We start from the raw sequence: 21164 nt of genomic DNA on the forward strand, positions 1-21164 counted from the left end.
TTTCTCCTCCCAATTATAGCTATTTCTATTTCTAATATATATATTTATGTTTTTATTTGCCAATTTTTTGTTTTACTCTTTCTATCTCCTTAAGGTAAGTCTCTGCTTGGATTTCACTTGTGAACCTTCTCGTTGATCCCCTGAAAACGATATTTAGACGGGCGGGGTTTTGCAAGGATACTGTAGCTCCCAATGTTTCAAATGGGGTGAAAAGTTGTCGCAAGCGCCATCTGCGTTCGACAGTTGCGTGTGCGAAATCCGGTCTGACAAAGAACATAAATCCCTTGTGTTCTCTTTTGGTCGTAGGCCTGGCTAAGTCATAGATAGCTTAACGTAGCAAAAAGTTTCTGAAATTGACCAGCATAGCCCTGAGATATTGAAGTGGTTTGTCACATCTTTTTGGCAAAGTTAGAGGGAAATGATGGGCACGATGAATTTCCTTGAACATTTCCCAAGATTCAAGTTCCGGGAATGCAGATTTAATAAGGCTCGACATGAAGCCCCTTGGATCGCTTCCTTCTGTGCCCTCAGGAATCCCGAGAAAACGTAATTTATTTCTCCTTGCTCGGTTTTCTTGATCTTCAACTTTTGCCATTAAGTCTTTTATTATGCCATCTTGTTCCTTCGCTTGAGATTGAAGCTTACCAACATCTGTTTAAATTTTCTGTATGCATTTCTACTGCTCCCATTCTGTCAGAGAGCTCCAAACAGGTGTTACCTACTTTGTTAATAGCACCTTCCAGTTTTTGAATAGCCACATGGTTCCGTTGACTATCTTTTTTTACGTCTTGGTGGAAAATCTTTATTGAGCTGATTACTTCTCTCAGTGAAGGCTCTATGGTCTCTCCCATGTCGCTTACATTTCTATTTTTCCTTTGCCCCCCTTCTTCGGGTTCGTCCGTAATGCTCTGATCCAGTTTTGGTTCATCATTTGTTTTTGAGTGGAAGCTTTTGCGTATTATTTTAGTTCTCCCTGAGGTTTGCTCAGTGTTACTCCCCGGATCTGTGTTTTTTTCGTGGGTTGATTTAGATTGCCTCTTGTGCCTAGTTCTTTTTTTTCCATTTTTTTCGTAGGCATTGTTCTTAGTCCGGATTCACTTAAACGATGCCTTTGAGGACAGTCCATCTAGTTTGAGATCTCCACTTGCTTCACTCTCCTCGCTGGAGATAGAAACTCATGTCTCATATAGATCCGAATCTTATACTTCGGAGATTACATCGTTGAGAGGTTGAGGTACCTTACCTGGTGTATATGTTTGCATCACAGGGGAGGGGAGTCATAGTTCTCTAGGCTTCCTTTAATCTTGAGACATCTCTCAATTTGAGCCCCTTTGGTTGTGGCAGTGCCAGACATTTCTGTCCCGGGGCATGAATCCGGAATTGATTCTAAGCTGGGGTCCATCGTAGTCTTTTCCCCCCGCATCAGCCTGATCCAATTGTGCGGCAGAGTCCACGCCGTCAGCAACACCCTCTTGATTACCTTGTTGATGCATGGTGTTCTTTAGTTTCTCATTATTACTATGACATAGCCCGTCCTTAGTGAGCGGGCTGAATATGTTCGAGATCTTCGGCTGAGAATCTATCGACTGTCCGGATGATTTAGCTGCTGCTTTCTAGTTTTTGATTGCTTGTAATCTTTTTATCTTCATTGCTAATAACTCCGACTTTTTCGTATCATCTTCTTCTTCCTTTCCCAGATCTTCGTCTTCCTCCTTCTTTTTCCCTTTCTTTTTTCCTTCTCAATTTCTCGGTCTCTATTCTTTTCCGATTCTGTTTCAATGTTACTCCTGTTTCAATCTTTTCTTTTAGTTTTTGCAATGCCATCCTGTTCATCGATATTTTCCTTTGCCTTGGACCCCCTAGTTTCCGGTCTTCTCTGCGTTTCTTTGGCCTTCTCTGGACCTCGTGTGTTTCGAGTGTTTTTAATACTTCCTATGTTCTCCAATCTTGCCAAATTCTCTTAATTCTCTGGGGGCTCAAGCTCAATTTGTGTATGGTTCTTTTGCGGTGTATGTAGTCTATTTGGGACTTGTGGGCTCTGTAGGTCTTGTATGTCTGAAGCGTCTTTCTTGAGTAGATTTTAAAAAGATTGAGTCATTTGACTGGTCCCCTTCTCTGCATACACCTGACCCCGTATATCCTGCCATAATCCTTGTCTGTGCTAGTGCGAACGTCTGTGACAATGACAATGATAGTATCAGTGACAGTGGTAATGACAGTGGCCCGGACCGTAGCCCTAGTGGTCTTGGTTTCAGTGATGGTTGTATTGGTACAATATTTCTCCTTTTGTTGATTATTGCAGTTACCCTTGCAAATGTGAGATCCTTCTCGTGCTACCCCAGTTCCTATTTCGATTTTAATGGCTATTTTTATAGCAATCCGAACCCCTTTTGCAGCCCCTTCGGCAGCCTTTGGTATTCTTATTCTAGCTCTCTCTTCTAATACCTCTAAGTCTCGTGGGAGCCAGCGTACTTAAAGCATGCAGGTTGGAAGTCTGAACAGTCTACCTGAGTTGAGATCATACGGCTCAGTGTTATTTATAAGCTGCCCCCCAGCTTCCTCCATTTGGGGTTTCTTTTTTTTTGGTTTTGCCTTTATTCCACCTTTTTTTTTCTGCGCTACTTAGCGCCAATTTGAGTTACTATGTACTATTTTTTTCCTCTTCCATCTGAACCTGGCCACGTTGTCAGGTTACTTATACATCCCCAGCTCTATCTCGAGTCTGTTAGCTTTCTTCTATTTTTCCCTTCCCTTCTTCCACCAGCTTCTTGCCTGCCATTGCCAATCCCTGATTCGAGATTCCAAGTTCCCGATTATGACTGGTTCGGCTTATCAATGAGGTAATCCGATGGGAGTTAGAGTTCACTGCTGCTTTCACTCATCAGCAGCGCCAGCGCCGTTCCCTTGACAACGTGTAGCGTGCGTCTCCTTACACACGTCCTACCGTGTCTGCCGATTGAATGATTGAATGATTGAATGATTCAATGATTCAATGATTCAATGATTCAATGATTGACTTGACGAGGTCAGATGAAGGTGACGCTTGATGGAAGCGGACCACGAGGGCCTCACGAGCGACGAGGATAAGGTCCGCACAGCTGTGATACAAGTAATACAATGTAATTCTGTATACTGTAATTCTGTAGTGTATAGCTGCTAAGTCAGAGGGTGTATTTTGCGGTTACTGGGTTTTTAATGAACGAACACACTGCCGGGCTGTAAACTGCAGGGCTGCACGTCGGGCTTGTTATTGCCGTTTACTGAGATTGCTCGGATTGCTTGGATAGCTCGATTGCTGTGATCTGCTAGATTGCTTGATTTGCTCGACTGAACCATCAAATACTCAAACGTTTCGCCTTTTCTCCCGGTTTCTCCGTTTGACGTTTTTGTGCCGGTTTATATATAGGGGGGATAATTAGGCACCTCTAGTTTAAGGGTTAGAAGTTAGTAGTTCCGCATACAATTATAGCGTTTATAATAACTGCAAGTTAAAGTCTGAGTGGTTACTCACGGTTGTGTGAATGCTGCCAAAATGTGCAGGGTGCAGAGTTCAAGCTCGAGCCGCGACCGCGTCAGCAGGGCTCCGAGGTCTTAGAGAGGACGAGCCGCGACAGCGTCAGCAGGGCTGAGGTGGCTCAGTTCCTTGTTGCGAAGAGGGAGCAGCGACAGCGTCAGCAGGGCTTCGGTGGTTCAGTTCCTTGTTGCGAAGAGGGAGCCGCGACAGCGTCAGCAGGGCTCAGTGATGCAAGGTTGAGTTCTTCTCAGGGTCAGCCGCGATCAGATCAGCAGGCTTCAGGTCCAAGATACAACTGCCCGCTAGTTGTTGGGCGGGCCTTGATATAGTTCATGGGCCCTTTGATGTCCGGACCCTCGCAGGCGGAGGTCTCATGCCTTGGGGGCTGGTCGTTGGCGAGGTCCGGCAGTTGGCTCTTTGATCCTTTGAAAGGATGGGTCCGGGAATTCCCAGACGCCCAGCAGGTCTGGAGCCAGCCATCTGGGAGGCCAGAGGGGCAATCGAAACTGGCCCACAGGGGGAGGCCAAAGGTGTGATAGATACCAGTCACTCAGGGGAGGCCGGAGGTGCCATCGAAACTCCCTGGCTTATCTCACTCGGGGAACGCTTTACCCCCCAGCCGGGACTGGCGCGCCTTTGGGAGTCTGGGTTTCGCTGGGGCCGGGGTCACGCTAGGCCCAGGGAGTCGGGGATCTCGGGAAGGGAAAATGGCTGCCGGGCCTTGTGGGACATGCAGGTTGTAGGCGCTCGGAGCCGGGAGTGGGACGAGCTAAGCGAGGCTGGTCGTCGGTTACGGGTACAGGGAGCAGGACGACCAGGGCTTGGGGTGCAGGCTACTCTGACTGGGTGCTGCGCAGGGACTTGGGGTGCAGGGCTACGCTAAACAGGGTGAAGAGGAGCAGGGGTGGACCACGCCACGAGGCAGAGTCCAACAGATAGTCACTGGGAACAACACTGAGTGGCCACATTAGAGAATTGGCTGAAAATGTGGCCCACAATAGCAAAGTGGGCAGTTCTGACTTGGTAAGGACAGCTGTAGAAGTGTTCTGGAAGGGATGGAGCACAGCATGGCTTTGAGCTTGCTGCAGGTAACATTTATGGTAATATCAGAGGAATCCTCAGTGAAAACCCAACAGGCCAACCAGGAAGCAGCCTGAAAACAGCCCAAATTCCCCACACACTGACCCTGCCTGATCGCACTGACCTGTCCCCAGCCCTCTGGCCCTGCCTGGTTGCCCTGACCTGTCCCCAGCCTTCCGGCCCTGCCTGGGCGCACTGACATGTCCCCAGCCCTCTGGCCCTGCCTGGGCGCACTGACCTGTCCCCAGCCCTCTGGCGCTGCCTGGACGCACTGACCTGTCCCCAGCCCCCCGGCACTGCCTGGTTGCACTGACCTGTCCCCAGCCCCCTGGCACTGCCTGGTCGCACTGACCTGACCCCAGCCCCCCGGCACTGCCTGGTCGCACTGACCTGACCCCAGCCCTCCGGCACTGCCTGGTCGCACTGACCTGGCCCCAGCCCTCCGGCACTGCCTGGTCGCACTGACCTGACCCCAGCCCTCCGGCACTGCCTGGTCGCACTGACCTGACCCCAGCCCTCCGGCACTGCCTGGTAGCACTGACCTGACCCCAGCCCTCCGGCACTGCCTGGTCGCACTGACCTGACCCCAGCCCTCCGGCACTGCCTGGTCGCACTGACCTGACCCCAGCCCTCCGGCACTGCCTGGTCGCACTGACCTGACCCCAGCCCTCCGGCACAGCCTGGTCGCACTGACCTGACCCCAGCCCTCCGGCACAGCCTGGTCGCACTGACCTGACCCCAGCCCTCCGGCACTGCCTGGTCGCACTGACCTGACCCCAGCCCTCCGGCACTGCCTGGTCGCACTGACCTGACCCCAGCCCTCCGGCACTGCCTGGTCACACTGACCTGACCCCAGCCCTCCGGCACTGCCTGGTCGCACTGACCTGACCCCAGCCCTCCGGCACTGCCTGGTCGCACTGACCTAACCCCAGCCCTCCGGCCCTGCCTGGTCGCACTGACCTGTCCCCAGCCCTCCGGCACTGCCTGGTCGCACTGACCTGTCCCCAGCCCTCAGGCACTGTCCCCACACTGACCTGTCCCCAGCCCTCCGGCAGTGCCTGGTTGCACTGACCTTTTCACAGGCCTCCGGCACTGCCTGGCAATTCTCATTTGTGCAATAAAACATGGACTCCTGCATGTTCCCTAAGTGGATTTCAGCAGAGTTTAAAGGATGAAAAATGGCAGATAAATATTTTGATCAGTGGCGATGCTAAAAGGCAGTTGAGAGCCACGCCCAGCTCTGTCAAGACTCTACCTGGGTTCCACCACCAAACACATTGAATATATCAAGAAGCAACGACACTGAAAAAACAAGCAACGGTAAATGCATTAGGTTTCGCCTGGGGGGTGTGGTAAATAAATAATTAAATACCGGTACTATTTTTGAATACATTAATAATAACAGATAGCTCAATAAATAGGAGGCAGGATCCGAGGAATCTGAGTCGAACGGGCTTTATTCAGGCAAAAGGGAAGGGACAGAATCGGGACAGCCTGAAATAAAATAGAGAGGCAGCTGCAACGTTTCATCAACAGTACAAGGTATATATAGTAAAACATCACAATTACATTACATACAGTAGGCGTAACTAGTGACAAGCGTAAGATAAGAAGACATGGGCGTGAAAAGGAGGCGTGCACAGGGCGTGCACGTAGGCATGTGATGAGAACGTCACAGAAATGTCATGAATGGGCGGAAACATGGAGGGGGCTACCTGAGCAGCTGGGACCTTTAACCTAGTGGTGCGCGCAAACGGGCAATGACGTGTTACCGGGGAGAGCTGGGGGCTATGACTTCTGCACTAGAAGAGGAGACTAAAGTCTGCGGTGTCAGGACGACATGTACCTATAGCATATCTGGTATCTGGTGTTTGGAGTACATGTTGCTAGAATCTAAAAGTTATCAGGGCAAAGGCTACTTGACACTAAGGCTGGTGCATGCATATATTCTACATGTATTGCGTGTGCTATGAATCTTCTATGAATATTAATACAGTAATGCTCTTGCATGGAGACAGAAAGACTAGACTATAGCTGAAACTGTTTATGCGGTTCAGTAGCTTAGGAATGCGAAGACGGAGAGCTGAACTGATAACTAGAGGCATAACATATTCTTGGCAGACAGGCAGGCAGAGCCAGGCCGGGCACCGCGCTGCTTGGCAGGAAGTAAGTGAAGGGTCAGGGATGCAGGTGGGGGCTGCATTGCTCCTCGGAGTGGGTTCAGGAGACTGGAGCTTGAATCTGGTGTCCGGGCCCTTTGAGGCCTAGAAACGGGGACAATGCGGTGAATTAACGTGCACACTGTAAAACGTGGCAACATAGGCCTAATACTCGTTGCTTTCACGAGAACTGGAAACTGGCATACTAGAGTTGGACACAAATATAATTGCGTCTTTTAATCGATCATAGGGGGATACATGCATATCGATCATGCACATATAACATAGGATGGGGAACACGTAGGCACATATAACAAGGCAAAATTCAATTTTCCTCATTCCCTCCTTGTGCCCTACGTTTCCATCAGGAAACATCAATATTCATGATACCATCTATCTGTTCATGTAGCATCATTTGCTCGTCTCGAATTGTCTTGGAACGGGACTTAGGACTAGGAATACAAGAGGTAGCACACAAGCCGCAAATCGCAGGGCCACATTGTAAACCGAGACAGCAACTGAATATGATCATTACTGCTATACCTAGGAATGACAATACTTTCCATCCCCAGGCAGATATGATACTCCAGAGCCAACCGGACCATGTCCAGGTGCCTGGATTCTGGTGTAACTGATGGGCAATTTTATGGAGTCTGGTTATAGCTGAATAAACAGACGGCGCGTTATTAGGAATGAAAATGCAGCAACTAGATCCGATGACTCTACAAGCTCCTCCTCTATCGGCCAGTATGACGTCAAGGACGAGACGATTTTGGAGCACGACAAATCTCATAGCAGATTGCTCTTCAGTTAAGTTACCTAGAGCGGAAGTAGTCTCATTCACTACTGCTTCAAGGGTTCTGCTTAGCCTACGTATTAACTTACTATTCTGGACAGGACCTATGAAGAAAAAGAGACATTTATTGAAGTCTTGATACTGTTCTAAGGCAGTTTCAGTTTGATCGACAATTGGGGACTCGATCTCCCTTCTATGTCTAATGTGTACTAGATGTGTGTTTCTGTGATAATCGGATGGGGCTAGAAAAACTGGTGGCAGTAGGAAGGCAATGTAACAGGTTCCATCCCAATCGAGGGGCAGACGAACATATGCGGTCTGACCACACACAAAATAAGAATGACGTGAGGCTTTGAAAATAGATTTCCCACTGTCACTATACTCGACCACAGTAGTACAATCACTATGACCTACATGTGCGGAACCATTCTTTCTGACACGTAATTCGCCTTTAACTGGTAGAACTGAAATAGCAGGCAAATCTGGAGTAGTCTCGGACTGAACATTCAAAACCATGAAATTCGAGGAATAATTACCTAGATCATATACTTCATTTTCTAGATCTAACCCTGTTCTATGGGAAAGTCCTTCCTTGTCTGGGAAACATGTTCTATTCAGAAGGGACATATCATTTGAGGATGACGTTAACGTGGACCATGCTCCACACGAACCATTGTGCGAAAATGGATAGGGAAAGAGTGGCAGAACTCCCTTCGGTGTCTGGAAAGGGGGGAGTCGACCACACACCCAACAATTAGTGGCATTGCTGGTCTGGTGTGAATAGTGTAGCATTCGGATGAAAGTATTACGCATAGCAAGACGATAGGATAACTCGTGAGGAGGCAGGTCACTAAAAGTGTGCTCTACTGTAACATTAGAAAACATATGTACATGTGAAATAGGAAAACATAAGTGTAAGGCATAACTTATGCAGGTAACCATAAGACTCAGAAATATCAGAAAAAACAGAGTAATAATACATCTACTTTGAAGATTCTTTTGATAACGTATTCTCTTAGAGTTTTGACTAACTCTCTCACTGTGTGGGTCTATCTCATACATGTCAGGAACCTGTCTAACCGTTTCACCCGAGAGGGACTTAGACAATTAAACTGGCTGACTTACTAGACCGGAGCTTATCTTTATACTCCTGCTGCGGAGTTTTCTCTAACAGGGGAAGTTTAGATTCAGTGTCTGGGCAGTCCTTGAGAACGGGGCAGTCTTTGAGAAAAGTCTTTGGTTTGAGTCCATGGAATTTCTTTATGACTGGAATGCAGCCTACCCTTCTTTCCTTCTATCTTCACGGCAGTCCTGGTTGAAAGTAGTACTAGTCGGGGCTCCTTCCAGCGGGGCTCCAGCGGACTTGAACGATCAAAATTCCTCACAAGTACTAGGTCGCCTGGTATGACCTCATGCGGTTTCACTTCGGTGTTGTCTGGAAAAGCAGCGGCAACCTGTGAACGACAAGATTGTAGTGCAGACATCAAGGAGGCTAGGTAATCTGTCAGCATATTACTGTCAACATCTGTAATTGTACGTGGTCTAGGTGTACCCCACATATTTGGGGGACGACCGAACACTACCTCATACGGAGATAGACCTGAACGGGAATGAGCGACCATTCTCATATAGAAAAGGGCGACTGGCAGTGCTACCATCCAATCTACACCTTTCTCTGCGCATACTTTGGCGATTCGGATTTTCAGGGTCTGGTTATGTCTCTCTACGAGACCGGCTGCTTCAGGATGTCGTACACAGTGGAACTTCCACTGGTACCCTAACAGAAGGGATACTTGTTTCATGAGCTCGGATGAGAATGGCTGACCGTTATCTGAATACACGACCCTAGGCAATCCATAGCGGGGAAAATACTCACGAACCAACTGCCTGGCAGTGGTCGCAGCTGTGTAATCTGGAACTGGATATGCTTCTGTCCACCTGGACAAAGCGCATACAACTACGAGGACATACTTGAAACCTCGACATCGCTCCATCTGAATATAATCCATCTGGAGGACTTCAAAAGGGTGGTCAGGAGGATGGAATCCACCTTGTTCCACCGGGACACCTTTACCTGGATTGAACTGACAACAGATCATGCAGGTACGCACTTTCTGCTTGGCTGCTGCTCGTAAATGCTTGTTGAACCAGAGGTTCTGGATGCTGTCTAACATGGCTTTTTCTCCTAAGTGTGCTGGACTATGTGCGGTGTTAATAATGACTTGAACCATAGAGTCGGGGAGAAACATGTGGCTTTTCCCTTCGTCAACCATCCTTGATCTGTCTGGACCCCTCCTTGTTCAGACCATTTCTTGATTTCATCGGGAGTAGCATGTAACTGTATATCTATTACGTCTTGTGTAGGGTCCTTAACTGTCATACAAGTAGTCTGATCTGGAATGTCTGTCTGTGTCGTGTTAACTGGAATGTCTGGAGTCTGAGCTGTGAGCTTGGCTGTTCGATCTGCTAGATCGTTACCCTGGGAAATGATGTCCGTGACTTTCGTATGTGCCTTGCACTTCATGATGGCGATAGCTGTCGGTAAATGTATTGCATCTAACAGAGCTTGAATGAGGGGGCCATGCTGAATCTTGGTTCCATGAGAAGTCATAAAACCTCTTTCTTGCCAGAGCACTCCAAAGTCGTGTACGACTCCGAATGCATAACGTGAATCTGTGTATGTTAACTTTCAGGTTCTTGGCACGTATGCAGGCTTGGGTCAGAGCGACAAGCTCTGCTGCTTGAGCAGACAGGGTGTCAATACGATGTGTTTCTATAACTTCAGTTTCAGTAGTCACTGCATACGCGGCTACTAGTTCTCCTGTACTTGTTCTCATACATGAACCATCCACATAGTGTCAGGTCGGGATCAGGTAATGCAATGTCTGTCAAGTCTTGTCTTGGCTTTGTCATGGTGTTAACAACTTCCACACAGTCATGTGTGGCAGGATTTGAGGTAATTGACGGTAACAGTGTAGCGGGATTTAAAATGTTGCAGCGTCTGATTTCAATGTGTGGCTGAAACAGTGTCAGTTCATAACCTGTTAAACGTGCAATTGTCAAGTGCTGAGTCTGTGTTCGGTTTAAAAGAACTTCCACGGAGTGTGGAACTTGTACTGTCAGGGAGTGTCCTAACACTATGGAATCACTTTGTCTGATAGCTAGAGCTGTGGCTGCAACTGACTTGAGGCACGCAGGCAGAGCCTGGGCCACCGGATCTAATGTGCTAGAAAAATAAGCACAGGGCTTGTATTGTCCTGCTTGATCTTGTGTGAGAACAGATAATGCAGTACCATCACGTTCAGTAACAAAAAGTGTAAAAGGCTTACTGTAGTTTGGTGTTGCTAGAACAGGTGCTTGGCATAAAGCTTTCTTTAACTCATTGAAAACAAGTGTATGTTCCTGGGTCCAAGGGAGGACAGTCGATACGGCTGCCTCCTGTCGTTAACTGTATCAGTGGCTTGGCTAGAAATGCGTACTGAGGAATCCATTGTCTGCAGTAAGAAGTGAGGCCGATAAAAGCTCGTACCTCCTTCTGAGTCTTGGGCTGTGGAAGATGTGCTATTAACTGGATACGGTCAGGTGTCAAAAGCCTACCCCTCTTGGACAGTAAGTGTCCAAGGTAGACCACTTGCTGGACACAGAATTGCAATTTGGAAGGGGACACCTTGTGCCCCATCTCGGCCAGAAAATACAAGACTGTAAGTGACGCACGTTCGCAGTCACGTTCAGAACGGGCTGTGATCAATAGATCATCGACATACTGGAGCAGAGCAGTGTCAGTTGGCATGTGAATATTGTCTAGTTGTCTTTTAAGTGCTTGACTGTAAATGCTAGGACTTTCTGTGAAACCTTGAGGTGCTCGTGTGAATTTATAGCTTCTTCCATTTAAACAGAATCTGAAAAGGAACTGGCTGTCTGGATGAATGGGGACACTAAAGAATGCGTTCTTGAGATCGATAACAGTGAAGAACGTAGCTTCGGAATCAATGGCTGTCAATAGGGAAGAAATATCTGGAACCACTGGGTACTGGGGTATGATGCATTTATTAAGTTCTCGAAGGTCAATCACTAATCGATAAACTGGAGGTGCATTTGGATCAGTACGTTTCAGAATCGGAATGATAGGAGAATTACATACATTGGAGTCAGTTTCTACAACTACTCCTTGAACAATCAGCTCGTCAATAATTTTGGATAAGGCTGCTACAGCCTCAGGTGGCAATTTGTACTGTCTGATTCGTGGTAATACAACACCTTTCTTCAGAGTGACACGATGGGGTGTGATGTGCATACAACCTACATCAGTTGGACCTTGCGCCCATAAATGCTGTGGTACATTCAATAATCTTGGATCAAAATCACGTAACACATAATGACCTTTAAAGTCTCTCAGAAAGTCGTACCCCTTCTGGGGAACAACATATGACGGCTCCTAATTCTTTCAGGGTTTTAATACCTAATAAATTTTCTGGACAAGATTTCGTGAGTAACAAGTCTGTAGTTCGGGACAATGGACCAACTTCTAGAGTAACTGGTTTCGATATTTCATTAACAATAGGCTTTCCTGAAAATCCAAGGGAAACATTTCTAGAGCCTGAGAGTGGAGCCCCTGGAACCTCGTCATGACTGATGGTAGTCCTACTTGCCCCTGTATCAATCAGAAACTTTCTGTCTTTCCCTAATACTTGACTATGTACATAGGGACCCTCTTGATCTACAGGAATCTCGATGAGGCAAGCCTACCTCCCTCTCTAGGCTGTTTCATGAATATGGCTGATAATCTGGATACTCTGACTGTGCGTACTGGTACATCTGCTGAGTAACGTGTTGTGTTGCAGCTATAGGCTGCGGTACTGTAACTGTCTGTGGTGCATTCTGCGGTGGCTGGGAATTCTGTGAAACTTGTTCTTGTCTAGGCGGACGTGGTCTCTCTTTCGTTTTACCAGTAGCTATGTTGTGTTTCAGAACTGCACATTCGTTTATATAATGACCTGGCTGTTTACAGTAATTGCATGTCCCTTTAACGGGAGCTGTAGGATGACTGGCTTGATTCGTACCCCTCTTCTGACTGTCTTGCGGAACAGATTGTGCAACTAGTACTTTCATTTTCGTGTCTTTCATACGTCTCCTTTCGTGTTCCTGCTCTTCCCTAATTCTGTTCTGGTGGTACTGTAGCATCTGGAGCATCTGTGACGGAGTATTAGCTTGCCAGGTACTTTCGACTTTCAGTACTTGATTTTTAACTTGTGGACTTGAATTCTCGACTAGTTTGGTAACAAAAAGATGGGGATACGATTCACTACTTGTTTTCAGACCACTATTAATAATGAAACATTTCTCGAATCTAGAATAAAAATCACTAGTATCTTCGTCTTGTTTCTGTTTACAGGCTGAGATGGCATCCCAATCTTCCTTTTTCGTGGCTAATAATCTTGGCAAAACTTGTATCAATAACTCGGGCAATGCTTTAGCTTTATCCCCAAGACCGGTACCTGGTACTCGTGTATTATCTTCAGTTTCTAATGCGGTCCAATCTATCTTTTTCTCTCCCACCTCCCATTCTTTTTCTTTGAGTTTTTCATAAGTGCCCGCAGGCAACAGGACCTTTAACATTTTAATGATATCAGGATACGTGTATTCTCCCATACGGAGCATGTCCTTTAATTCACGGTGGAACCCTGCTGGATCTTTATCGTGACAGGGAATTAACTTCTTCATTTCCAAGAGTTCTATTTTCGTGATTGGGGTGTAGATAAATACTCGTTCTAGGCCACCCCCCTCTACCTTAACTGGATGTACTTCTCGTAACGGATTCTGTCTGTCTATGTAGAATGATTTTCTTTCTGGGGGTGGAACGGGAACAAAATGTGGATTCAGAAACGTTCGGTATTTGTGGCGCTGTTCTAATATGACACTAATTAAATCGGTACCTAGACCTTTCCATCTATTTAGGAGTAACTAGTTTAATACATCATGTAGATGACCTGGATCAGAATGCTGATCCTCATACAGTGTAATGAGGTGCTGGATCATATACGTACCCACCAGACGCTGCTCGGCTGGGGGCAGTTTCAGAAACATTTGGGCCACTATTTCATCTGGAAACGTGGTAGAATCACTAGTCCATCGGACTGCTGATCGGGCTAGTTCTTGTTAATGCATGGTACTAAGCTCGCTATAACCTATTCGTGATTTCAGAATTTGATCGGTGGCCTGGAATACTTGTTCAAGAGAACACTGTTCTGGTACTGGAGGAGGAAAAACTTTCTTGTAATCTAGGCGTGAATGTCGGTCGGAAAGTCTAGTTCTACCTACATACGCTATTCTGGAGGGATTCTCGCTGTCTACCTCTTCATTAGAAGAGTCATACTCTTTCTCGGTTTCTCTTTTTGCTTTCTCTTTCTGGTGTATACTTATAATTTCCTTACGAATTTTCTTGTACATACTGTCTACACTACCTTGTGTCTTGTGTTTTCCCTCGGCTATATTGTCACTCCACTTAGTCAGACCTTTCATCTCTTCTTTATCTTTATCAGGATAATCTTGTTCTCTTATTAAACAGTTAATCAAGAACTGTAAAATCATATGTTGAGTCTCGGTTTTTCTGTATGCCATAGCTTCGTGAATACTTCCTGGATTCTCTCCTGTACGGATAAAACGATATATTCTGTCTAGATGTTCCCTCATATCGGGCAGGGTGGCCAGAAAGGTGGCAACCCGTCTTAAACGTAATGAATATATTACCATGTGATCTTCGCCTGGGACTGGATCATATATACAGTCAGTAAGAAGTCGCTTGAGGTCTGCGTGTGTAGCCAGTTTTGGCGTACGCTGTAACGCTGCGTCATGCGGCGTCAGTCGTCTTACTTGAGGCGGGGTGATAGGAGCACTTCCCCACACTGCTCAAGAACCAGAATCGTCGGTTAATACTGGACGTGCTGGTAAAGTGACTGGAAAAGCGGGTACATTTACTGTGGGCTGGTATGGGGGTACTGTCACATTAACTTGGCCCCCGGGACCAGTGGCTGGAGGAACAGGAATTACATTATTAACAGGAGGCTGTGGGTGAGCAGGCGGAATAGGGTTTGCATATTCTGGGACTGTGTCGTCCAAGTAGGACGAGAGAAAAATTTCAGCTGCGGTCGGTTTATGACGTAGCTTAATCGGGACCAATGGTGGCGGTAAATTACAGGGTGCTTCCGGGGTTGCTTTCGGCAAGCCCTCGGCAAGAAGAGGATACATACATTTAATGAGGGCATTTCTCTGTCTGTCTGACTGTTCTGCTCTAACTCGTTCACCTTCTTCTATTAATTCCCTTTCTTGGGCTTTCTCTGAGGCTTCCCTACTTAGTTCTGTTTTTCTGAATTCTTTTTCGGTTCTTTTATGAGATTCTTTGCGCCATAACTCGATGGCATCTTTCTGGGACTGTCTGGCTTTCTTTTTCCATAACGCTTCTTCTACTCGCATGATGCACTCGGCATCCCATGTACCTGATACAGGCCATCTATATTTCTCTTCAAGATCTTTAGTATAATCCGCCCATAAGTCTAGATATAATATGGCATCTAAGCCATGCTTGTGATACATAAAAATGTCCAGGACTGTCCCTAGGGGGGACAGGAACTGCTTCTTCGAGTAACCCTTTTCTGGTCTTTATCTGACAAAATTTCGAGAACAGAGGCATTTCGGAATTTTATTTGCGAACACAATACACAATAATCACAGTAATGAAATGGCAAACAAATCACTCATACCACGACACAGAAATACAGTAATAACAGTTCGAACAGAATACTACCTGATACACTGAAAACATAACACATGAATTTCTCGAGAACGGACTTACTAGAATTACTGGATGCACTGCTAAAACAGTGCAGAACATACCGGTCTCATAAAGAGACACGTCATACCGTATCCACCTAGGTGAATACTTCGGACTGGATCTGTGTACCCAAACCCATCGGACCAGGAACAAACTAATGATCCTGTCTAGATACTTCCCCCGCAACGGTACTCACCGGGAAGCAGAAACTGAAGGCCTCGGACTGGACTGGACTGCTACGACGTCGGACTACGAACTTCGGACTTCAGAAACAGGTGGGCCTCCGGATACCTCGGACCTTGCACTCTCGGCTTGGGCTCTGGTCGGGACGAACCGCATTCCACACCGCCTCGTCTGGATGCCGGACCGCAGTTTCCGTCTCCTCCGTGGGCCTGAGGGAGACTTGAAGCAGAAATATCTGCACGTGCACGGTAGAGTTCCGTCACGGCTGCAGAGGGTCAGGGGGCCTGCGTTACATCGCCAGCGCGTGGGGAAGGGGCTCGTCCCTATTCGGGCGCCATTTATGTGGTAAATAAATAATTAAATACCGGTACTATTTTTGAATACATTAATAATAACAGATAGCTCAATAAATAGGAGGCAGGATCCGAGGAATCTGAGTCGAACGGGCTTTATTCAGGCAAAAGGGAAGGGACAGAATCGGGACAGCCTGAAATAAAATAGAGAGGCAGCTGCAACGTTTCATCAACAGTACAAGGTATATATAGTAAAACATCACATTTACATTGCATACAGTAGGCGTAACTAGTGACAAGCGTAAGATAAGAAGACATGGGCGTGAAAAGAAGGCGTGCACAGGGCGTGCACGTAGACATGTGATGAGAACGTCACAGAAATGTCATGAATGGGCGGAAACATGGAGGGGACTACCTGAGCAGCTGGGACCTTTAACCTAGTGGTGCGCGCAAACGGGCAATGACGTGTTACCGGGGAGAGCTGGGGGCTATGACTTCTGCACTAGAAGAGGAGACTAAAGTCTGCGGTGTCAGGACGACATGTACCTATAGCATATCTGGTATCTGGTGTTTGGAGTACATGTTGATAGAATCTAAAAGTTATCAGGGCAAAGGCTACTTGACACTAAGGCTGGTGCATGCATATATTCTACATGTATTGCGTGTGCTATGAATCTTCTATGAATATTAATACAGTAATGCTCTTGCATGGAGACAGAAAGACTAGACTATAGCTGAAACTGTTTATGCGGTTCAGTAGCTTAGGAATGCGAAGACTGAGAGCTGAACTGATAACTAGAGGCATAACATATTCTTGACAGGCAGGCAGAGCCAGGCCGGGCACCGCGCTGCTTGGCAGGAAGTAAGTGAAGGGTCAGGGATGCAGGTGGGGGCTGCATTGCTCCTCGGAGTGGGTTCAGGAGACTGGAGCTTGAATCTGGTGTCCGGGCCCTTTGAGGCCTAGAAACAGGGACAATGCGGTGAATTAACGTGCACACTGTAAAACGTGGCAACATAGGCCTAATACTCGTTGCTTTCACGAGAACTGGAAACTGGCATACTAGAGTTGGACACAACTATAATTGCGTCTTTTAATCGATCATAGGGGGATACATGCATATCGATCATGCACATATAACATAGGATGGGGAACACGTAGGCACATATAACAAGGCAAAATTCAATTTTCCTCAGGGGGGGGAATTAAGTACAGAGGTGGTGGAGCAGAGTAATGAGTGCGGAGAGCATGGTGTGAGTCCTCTGTGCAAGAATGAAGGTTGATAAGTGTCTGAGTGCAGAGTGAAAGTGCTTCATTGCATGGGGATTTATGTGAGTTTGGTGCTGAATGAAAACTGTGAGGATGAGATGTTGCTCTGTCTAAGGTAAGATGTGCCGATGTTACTTCCTGGCTGCTTCCAAAGACGGGGTAGGGTTATACCTGAGTTTGCAGACCGAAGAAATTAAGCAGATGGAACTTTACCCCTTCCAAGATTAGCGTCTCGACCATAGCTGCGATCATTCAGAAACTATTTCATAGATTGAAATATGGAGTGAAAGTGTGTTGCGGTGTTCACCGAGGGTAAAAGCCAGTCTTCCAGAGAAGAGGCATTATGTGCTCAGTTTCCATGAGGGAGCCCACCAGGGTCTGCTTAAAAGGGTCCCCCGTGTGAGCGTATGTAGAGATTGAACCTACATGAAATCTTCCAAGTAGACTACACAAGATACCCAAAGATTTACAAAAAGAGGGGTTGAGATGTAGAAACCGCGTCCTTCACTTGTAGTGATTTCACAACTGCAAAATGTAACTATCCTTTAGGAATACAACTACAAATTTTTGGGAAGGTTCCCCTGGTTGTTTTCACAGGGAGGGGGAGAACAGTGCAAAATAAGAGACCCTGTGGCTTGTTATTACTAAATAAGGTCAGAAATACTGACTAAAGCAAGACGTATGGGGGCGAGTGGGTCTGGGAGAAGTCCTAATTTGTCAATTAAATTGTAGTGGCAAATGAATATATAGAACACTTTTCTTACTGTCTACCCAAAATTTATAAAATTAACAAATTCACCAAAGATATAAGAAATTTATGTAAAAAACAGTTTGATACCTCCCTTAGGGGTTACAATCTAAATTATTAAAATGCGGAGTACTCTAACACGGAGGAGCAGGGAGGCCGAATTAATCCACAAAGGCTTAAGAAAAACAAGAAGCAATTTTAAATTCCAAGGCACCAGACAAGTGATCCAATTATTCACATCGGCCACATAAAAATGAATACATAAACTCGCGATTCCGAATTGACGAAGGGATCCTGAGCCCTTTTGAAACTGACCCGAGAGCAAATTACGGTGGCTCCTCCGTGTCTAACTACTTTACGTAGTTGCCTCATCACAGGCACCACATGATCATAAGAAACAGATGTTTACAAGTTTCCAGTCGTTATAGAATTTTTTTAAATTTAAATAAAAGCTTCAAAAATTCAGATTACAAATCAAATGTCAAAATGTCCTGGGAAGGTGTGACTATTGTAAACGTACACTGAAACGCCGTGTCGACTTTGTTTTGACTTTTTTATCACAGATTTTTCACTATGTGGAAGATTCATTTTAATGCATTTTAATAATTTAGATTGTAACCCCTAAGGGAGGTATCATAATAAACTGTGTTTTTTACATACATTTCTTATGTTTGGTGAATTTTTTAATTTTATGAATTTTAGGTAGACAGTAAGAAAAGTGTTCTATATATTCATTTGCCACTACAATTTAATTGACAAATTAGGACTTCTCCCAGACCCACTCGCCCCCATACGTCTTGCTTTAGTCAGTATTTCTGACCTTATTTAGTAATAACAAGCCACAGGGTCTCTTATTATCCTGTAGGAATGCAATTACAATTCAAAGTAACTAATGTGCAGTCTAAGAACTAATCAGTATTGGATACTGTTGGTAGAACTATTAACCTTTCTCTTCTTTTTAATGCAGGTGGAATCAACGAAGCCTTTACACTCAACTGGAGCAACACAGGTAAGTTTCCACTTATTATTCTAATTATTTAAACCTAAGACTCTTTCAAAAATGTCATTCTCTAAAAGAATCCTCAATACGAAACATGAGTGCTATTTGGGGTCTGAGCAACGGAAGCAACGTTTTGAACTACTACGTAGTGTCTTTACATATTTTGAAGTTTGCTCCCAGGGCTGTACTTGCATGACTGGAACTGTCTTGACTAATCTTTCAACTCTGGAAAGAAGCTGCTGGTGCAAGGACAGCTCGTGAATCTTCTGCCTCAGAACTCCTTTGAAAGGAGCTGATAGAGGACTACAGACGGTTTAACAAAACAAATTCACTAAACTACACTTTCTCTGGACGAAACGCGGACTGAGCAGCAAGCACTGCTACAACAGTAACGGTCCGACTGTGCCTGGGTCTGACTGTGCCTGGGTCTGGCTGTGCCTGGGTCTGGCTGTGCCTGGGTCTGGCTGTGCCTGGGTCTGGCTGTGTCTGGGTCTGGCTGTGTCTGGGTCTGGCTGTGTCTGGGTCTGGCTGGGTCTGGGTCTCGCTGGATCTGGCTGGGTCTGGGTCTGGCTGTGTCTGGGTCTGGCTGTGTCTGGGTCTGGCTGTGTCTGGGTCTGGCTGTGTCTGGGTCTGGCTGTGTCTGGGTCTGGCTGTGTCTGGGTCTGGCTGTGTCTGGGTCTGGCTGTGTCTGGGTCTGGCTGTGTCTGGGTCTGGCTGTGTCTGGGTCTGGCTGTGTCTGGGTCTGGCTGTGTCTGGGTCTGGCTGTGTCTGGGTCTGGCTGTGTCTGGGTCTGACTGTGTCTGGGTCTGACTGTGTCTGGGTCTGACTGTGTCTGGGTCTGACTGTGTCTGGGTCTGACTGTGTCTGGGTCTGACTGTGTCTGGGTCTGACTGTGTCTGGGTCTGACTGTGTCTGACTGTGTCTGGGGAGGCGCGTGGGCGGAGCTGTCTGGGGCTGGGTGGCGTGCGGGGCTGGTGGTGTTGGGGCTGCACATATGCAGGGGTCGCAGTGCACGGGGCTGGCGGCGTTGATGGGGCTGTAAATGTGCAGGGGTCGCAGTGCATAGGGCTGGCTGCGTCCGGGGCTGGGCTGGCGGTGTCTGGGCGGCGTGCAGGGCAGCGTCTGGGCGGAGCGGACTGTGCCCGGGGCTGGTGGCTTGCTGGGCTGGTGGTGTTGGGGCTGTAAATGTGCAGGGGTCGCAGTGCATAGGGCTGGCTGCGTCCGGGGTGGGGCTGGCGACGTCCGGGGCTGGCGGCGTCCGGGGCTGGCGGCGTTGATGGGGCTGTAAATGTGCAGGGGTCGCAGTGCACAGGGCTGGCGGCGTCCGGGGCATTGGCCGCGTCCGGAACTGTAAATGTGCAGGGGTCGCGGTGTCCATGGCTGGCGGTGTCCATGGCTGGCGGTGTCCATGGCTGGCGGTGTCCATGGCTGGCGGTGTCCGGGGCTGGCGGCGTTGATGGGGCTGTAAATGTGCAGGGGTCGCAGTGTCCATGGCTGGCGGTGTCCATGGCTGGCGGTGTCCATGGCTGGCGGTGTCCAGAGTTGGCAGTGTGCAGAGTTGGCAGAGTACACGGTTGGAAATTCGTGCAGGTGCACAGGGCTGACAATGCCCAGAGCTGACGGTGTAGAAGGCTGGCAGCGTGCAGGGCTGGCAGCGTGCACAGGGTAAATGCACAGGGCTGGCACTGTAATGGGCTGAGAGTGCACATGGGTGGCAGCGTTTAGGGCTGGCGGTGCACAAGGTAAATGAGCAGGGCTGGCACTGTTATGGGCTGATAGTGCACATGGGTGGCAGTGCACACAGGTGGAAATGCCCAGGGCTGGCAGTGTGCATGACTGCATGTGCTCTCAGCAGGCTGGGCTTGCGTCTCTATGGCCGTTTCTGTTGAAGGCTACCTGTCAGCACAGGGTCCCCTGCACCCTCCAAATAATTCGAGCTTCCGGTGCACAGACAGATTAGTGCACAAGTGGAACAGTCTGGAGGACTACAGTGCAGCTAATGCTCAGGGCTGGCTGCACAGTGCTCTTGCACAGGGAGACTTCAGTGCAGCGCTACCTGTACACATAGCTAGCATAGTGCAAAGCTGCCTGTAAGGCTCGGTGCACAGAACTAGCGGTCCATGACACCTGCTGTGCATGGATCTGCCTCTGTAACCATGCTTGAGGGCACACCTGCTTCCTGGGCTACCGTGCACAGAGCGAACACTGAATGCACAAACTCACAAAAGCACACAACAGCAGCCGTGCATGGGATTGCGAGTGTGCAAGAATGAGTGTGCACGGCACCCTGCAGGAC

At 47.5% G+C, this 21164-nt stretch overlaps 1 protein-coding gene across 2 annotated transcripts in view; it reads left to right on the forward strand.

Moving 5' to 3' along the window:
- LOC144798280 (uncharacterized) overlaps nucleotides 1–21164 on the forward strand; it is a 2046403-nt gene that overhangs the window by 1328650 nt on the left and 696589 nt on the right. For both annotated transcript variants that reach the window (XM_078669053.1, XM_078669055.1), the window contains one exon: nucleotides 18836–18877. In XM_078669053.1, coding sequence (XP_078525179.1) covers nucleotides 18836–18877 — 42 coding nt within the window. The remainder of the gene's footprint in view (nucleotides 1–18835; nucleotides 18878–21164) is intronic.

Source organism: Lissotriton helveticus, chromosome 12, assembly GCF_964261635.1.
Source record: "Lissotriton helveticus chromosome 12, aLisHel1.1, whole genome shotgun sequence".
NCBI classification, from domain to species: domain Eukaryota; kingdom Metazoa; phylum Chordata; class Amphibia; order Caudata; family Salamandridae; genus Lissotriton; species Lissotriton helveticus.